This window comes from Chionomys nivalis, chromosome 13 (assembly GCF_950005125.1).
Source record: "Chionomys nivalis chromosome 13, mChiNiv1.1, whole genome shotgun sequence".
Classification (NCBI taxonomy): domain Eukaryota; kingdom Metazoa; phylum Chordata; class Mammalia; order Rodentia; family Cricetidae; genus Chionomys; species Chionomys nivalis.
Genome location: NC_080098.1, coordinates 74,430,239 through 74,435,140, shown reverse-complemented (window position 1 = coordinate 74,435,140; position 4,902 = coordinate 74,430,239). Strand labels below are relative to the sequence as shown.

The following is a 4,902-nucleotide window of genomic DNA, read 5'->3' as shown; positions in this document are numbered from 1 at the left end:
GCTATGTGGTCCCAGTTCTTGGGTTCACCTTGAAAATTGGATCCAGTACCACATAATACAAGTTTTCCTCAGTATAAATCTTAAGTCAATGATATACCAAGTACATGATTGTTTTTTGCTTCTGGTCCTCAGTGTGCATAAATATCTTTCTTAAATAATGAGATATAGTACACCTGAAGTTTTTATTGCTAGAATTCTGGACTCTTTGTTTTGCATTGGTTCTAATTACTACAAGTGGTTAATGTATTTCATACATACCCTAAGCACTTATAACAACCTTTCAAAAATTATTTGAAAGAATGGGTCAAAGAATATTATTGATCACAGACAGATTAATTTCTTAGGAAGGAGTAAGAAGACTTTTTAAAAATGTAGGTGTGCTCACATATTCATTTGTTTTCCCACTCTAGGTTTTAGGGACATGACTCCAGCTGTCTTCCTGACAATCTTATGCTTGGGAGTGGCCTCAGCAGCTCCAGTGCTTGATCCCAGTTTGGATGATGAATGGCAAGAATGGAAGATGAAATATGAAAAATCATACAGTAGTCTGGTTGGTAAACTGGAAATTGTCCGTAAGAACCCCAGGATGGATTGACATTGCTGTTGAAAGTGTCTAGGCACATTAGAGGTCATAGACCTCATCCTTCCATGAAAAATTATATAATCACAATTCTTGTGAGCACAGGGTGGCCAAATTCTCTTTTTCTCCGTATGTGCCGAATGTGTGACTGTTGTTTCTGTAGTACCCTCTCATTGACCTCTGTTCACCTACAACAGCAAGTCCACTTGGTCATATTTTTCCAGAGTTTAGTTATAAAGAAATGTCATTAATTATGCTCACTTCTAGGAAGAAGAAGCACAGAAGAGAGCAATATGGGAAGAAAATATGAAGATGATCAAAATGCATAATGGGGAGAATAGCCTGGGGAAGAGCGGCTTCACCATGGAAATGAACACCTTTGGTGACATGGTGAGTGTGACATGCATTGCTGCCCACTGTGTTTTCTTCAGTTCTTTACATGGGGCCTTTTTTTTTTCATGTGTTGTTTCGCTTGTTTGTTTTTGCTTTGCTTTTTATTATTGCTATTTTTCTTGAAGACCCATAAAGAATACAGAAAAATGATGACTGATATTCCAGTTCCAGCTGCCATGTATGAGGAAAGTAACCAAGGAGGTCTTAGTGATTTACCCAAATTTAAGGATTGGAGAAGGGAAGGCTATGTGACTCCTGTACGGGACCAGGTAAGACAGCAGCCCATGCCCATATTCTTAAACCACTTTTAAGACAAAATACTTGACGTCTGTGTGTATATTAAATATGGAGAGATGTGCAGTTCATTCTTTCTTTTATGAAAGATTCATACACTTATACAATAGTTATTTATCCTAGAAATTCACCACACACTCTCTTTTTACAACTATTGTCCTCTACTGTGTCTGTTTCTGGAATTTACTTCTTCTTTTGTTGTTGTTGATAACCCATAAAACCAGTAGGTTTTGCTCAAATGTCCATGTGTGTGTGGCCATTGACCAGAACATGTGTTAGCTACAAGCAGTCATGTTCTCTAGGAGAGTACCGTCCCTCTTTAGGCATCTATCAACTACTAGTACATTGTTTTCATAATATATTGCCTGTCTATGTCATTGCAGGAGTTGGTCTTTGTTTGTGTATTGACAATTTCACTTCCCTGTTCAGGGTAACTGTGGTTCTTGCTGGGCTTTTGCTGCAGCTGGTGCCATAGAAGGACAGATGTTCTGGAGAACTGGCAACCTGACCCCTCTAAGTGTGCAGAACCTATTGGACTGTTCTAAACCTCAAGGCAATGATGGCTGCAACACTGGTACTGCATACAAAGCCTTCCAGTATGTTCTCCACAATAAAGGTCTCGAGGCTGAGGCAACCTATCCATACGAGGGAAGAGTAAGTGGACTTTTTATGCCACTGTCATTTCAGCCAGCTTCAGACAAGGGACAATTGCAGAAACAATCCATGGTTTTCAGAACTCACATTGGAAAGTAGAATCAATGTACACCAGCAGTGGTCTCATGAGAGCATCAGTTCTTTCCACAAGTTTCTAATGTGATGGTTTCCATGTAGCTGTTCCTGTGCTATGCACACAGAGAGTATGCAAACTCTTCCACATGTAATGGAGATTTCTTACAGACATAAAGACCTATGAGGTGTTATTAAAGATATGGTAGCTGATTTTCAGTTCCAAATCTCCCAGTAGTATTTCATTCCTGGCATGATTTATAACAGTCCAGACATGGGGATGCTCAGTCGCAAAGTGCAGAGTTGTGTTCTGATGCATGTTCCTTAGAAGGTGTGTGAAAATAACTTAGTCTCTTACTCTTTATCTTTTAAGGACGGACCCTGCAGGTACAATCCTGAGAATTCTAAAGCTTATATCACAGAAACTGTGATCCTCCCACCACATGAAAAGTACCTACTGGTGACTGTAGCGTCTATAGGACCCGTCTCTGCTGCAATTGATGCTTCCCATGATTCTTTCAGGTTCTACAGTGGAGGCAAGTGTAGTTCCCTCTAGATAAGAAAAAAGAAATATGACATGGCCGTGCCAGGTTCATGAAAGGCTGTTGATCTAGAAAATTGTGTGTGACTTTGGGTTTCTAATCTTTCCTCCCCACACAATAATACTGAGCTCCATCCTTAGCAGATAGGACCCTTTCATGCAAGTAAGTGCATCATATTTTTTAAAAAAAAATCATTTAGCTATTTTAAACTAACCTCAATTTGGTGGGTGTTTTAGGTTTTTGTGGGGACTGTTTTTCTGAAATCAAATTATTAATAAGCCTCTTGATTTAAGTAATTTCTATTCAGTGAGTTTTAATTTACATGAGCTTCTAGCACAGAAATTAAAGATTATAATTAGCCATCTTATAGGCACCTAGGCAATTGTTTATCAAAAATCTGTGTTTATTTTGTTTTTTTTCAGTTTTCTGTAAAACTATATATATAGTATATATGCATATTTACATATATGTGTATATATGTATGTATGTATTCTCAGTAACAATTCAGTCAGCTCATGTCTGTCTGTAGTTTCCATCATTTCTGGGGTCTTTAAAAATGCCTCCCTATTAATAGTTGGTGGCTGTGGTCACTGTCAGGTGTCCTGTGCATCTCACATCAGTTTCTGTGTTTTTTCTCAGGCATTTATCACGAGCCAAACTGCAGCAGTTACGTAACGAATCATGGAGTTCTGGTGGTTGGCTATGGATTTGAGGGAAATGAAACAGATGGTAATAACTACTGGCTGATCAAGAACAGGTATAAATTGCCATAAAAAATCTATATTTGAAATTCTAGTATTGGAGAGACAATTCAGTGATTAAGAGCACTAGGTGCCCTTCCAAAAGAGTCCCAAAGAGATTGTCTCTTTGTAAACTGCCCAGCGGGTCAGTTATTCTAGGGTTGTAACCTGCCTGGCAGGTCAGTTATTCCAGGGTCCCGAAGAGGTGCTATCTGAAAAGACATGGGTGGGAAAGAGGAAGGAGACCATGCAGAGTTCTTGTCAAGGTCTCCGTTTATTAGCATAATGGTTGTGGCTTATATAACCCCTGGATGAGGAATTTGGGTTGGGATGGGGGGCAGGGGCATGGCAAGGGCAGGAAGGGATCTTGCAGCAATGGTCATGAGTCGACACTTGGTCACGAGTTGGTCACGAGGTCTCGAGTCTTTGAAGGGTCAGGAGGTCATAAGTCTACATACCTAGTGTTCTCTATGCAAGCGGAATCGTTCTCTAGATAGTTGGAATGTGGGGCAGGTTCCGCTAACAGATAACTCTCAAGATAGTTGGGTGTGGGGTGGGCTCTGCCAACAAACAGTTCTCAATACAGTTGGGGTGTGGGGCTCTCTGCAAACATCCCCAGGACAATGGTCCCCACCATCATCCCTGGAAAATGGCTCCTGACATCTCTTGAAGTCAATGTTTAAGTATACAACCTAGAAAACTTTGTCCCACTTAAGTCAAACAAAATCTGTTTTATTTTACTATGTATATATGTGAGGTATACGTACATGCATGTTTGCATGTGTAAGAGCACCTGTTTATGCACATGTGTAGAGGCCTGATGCCAACATCAATTCTTTCTCAATCACTATCCAAGTTCTACACTGAGTCAGTGCCCCTCACTGATCAAGGAGTTGACTGTCTAGTCTGGCTAGCCACTCGTTCTAGTATGTCCTGTGTCCATGTCCTAAAAACTTGCTATTGGAACACTACAATGTTCAATGGTTCTGTTCTTTGACCTCCAGTTCTTAACCTCTGAGCTCCCTTATACCATAAACAACCTACTCATAATGTTTTATCATAACATTTTTGTGCCATCAGTGGTTTCTTGGGTGTCAATGTTATTTTGTGTCATTGTTTTTTTCTAAAATCAGACACATTTCTTAGGCTTGAACTACCCTTTCTCTGCTGTTGTCTTCTCAGTCCTATATGAGGTGCCTCTTGGTACTCAGGGGTAGATCCTCAACTTTTCCTGATCCTTCTGTTAGGTTGGCCTCTTGTCAGTTACTATAAGAAATCAATCATGCATTGATAAATGAAACATTTGTTTCCTTCCAGCTGGGGAGAAAATTGGGGCATAAATGGCTACATGAAGATTGCCAAAGATCGCAACAACCACTGTTCAATTGCTTCACTCGCCAGCTTCCCCAATATATTCTGAACTCCTGGTGGTCACAAGGGAGGGCTTGGCAGAGACAGCATTCAATGGAGTGCTTTCCACTTCCCAGTGACCAGTCTTTACTGAGTGTGTTCAACAGTTGAGTTCCTGAAGAAATCCATTGCACTGTGAATTCTGGGACCTGCTCACTCTGTCTCAAAAGGGCAACTACTGTACCTGATGAGTCTTTATGACACTTGCAGCAACTTG

At 40.3% G+C, this 4,902-nt stretch overlaps 1 protein-coding gene across 2 annotated transcripts; it reads left to right on the top strand.

The window, feature by feature from the left end:
- Nucleotides 1-421: 421 nt before the first annotated feature.
- LOC130885819 (cathepsin J-like) lies at nucleotides 422-4,695 on the top strand. 2 transcript variants are annotated; one of them, XM_057787604.1, is made up of 7 exons: nucleotides 422-550; nucleotides 848-970; nucleotides 1,099-1,242; nucleotides 1,697-1,921; nucleotides 2,367-2,529; nucleotides 3,175-3,292; nucleotides 4,593-4,695. In XM_057787604.1, the coding sequence occupies exons 1-7, from the start codon at nucleotides 422-424 to the stop codon at nucleotides 4,693-4,695; spliced, it is 1,005 nt and encodes a 334-aa protein (XP_057643587.1). The 2 variants fall into 2 exon arrangements, with proteins under 2 accessions (XP_057643587.1, XP_057643588.1); XM_057787605.1 differs by having other exon boundaries at nucleotides 422-554; nucleotides 855-970.
- The last annotated feature ends 207 nt before the right edge of the window (nucleotides 4,696-4,902 follow it).

Excerpts from the sequence above, each read along its gene's own strand:
- LOC130885819 (XM_057787604.1), top strand. The coding sequence starts at position 422 with ATGACTCCAGCTGTCTTCCTGACAATCTTATGCTTGGGAGTGGCCTCA. Across the intron at positions 551-847 it reads AAAAATCATACAGTAGTCTG|GAAGAAGAAGCACAGAAGAG; the intron begins GTTGGTAAACTG and ends GCTCACTTCTAG. Across the intron at positions 971-1,098 it reads TGAACACCTTTGGTGACATG|ACCCATAAAGAATACAGAAA; the intron begins GTGAGTGTGACA and ends TTTTTCTTGAAG.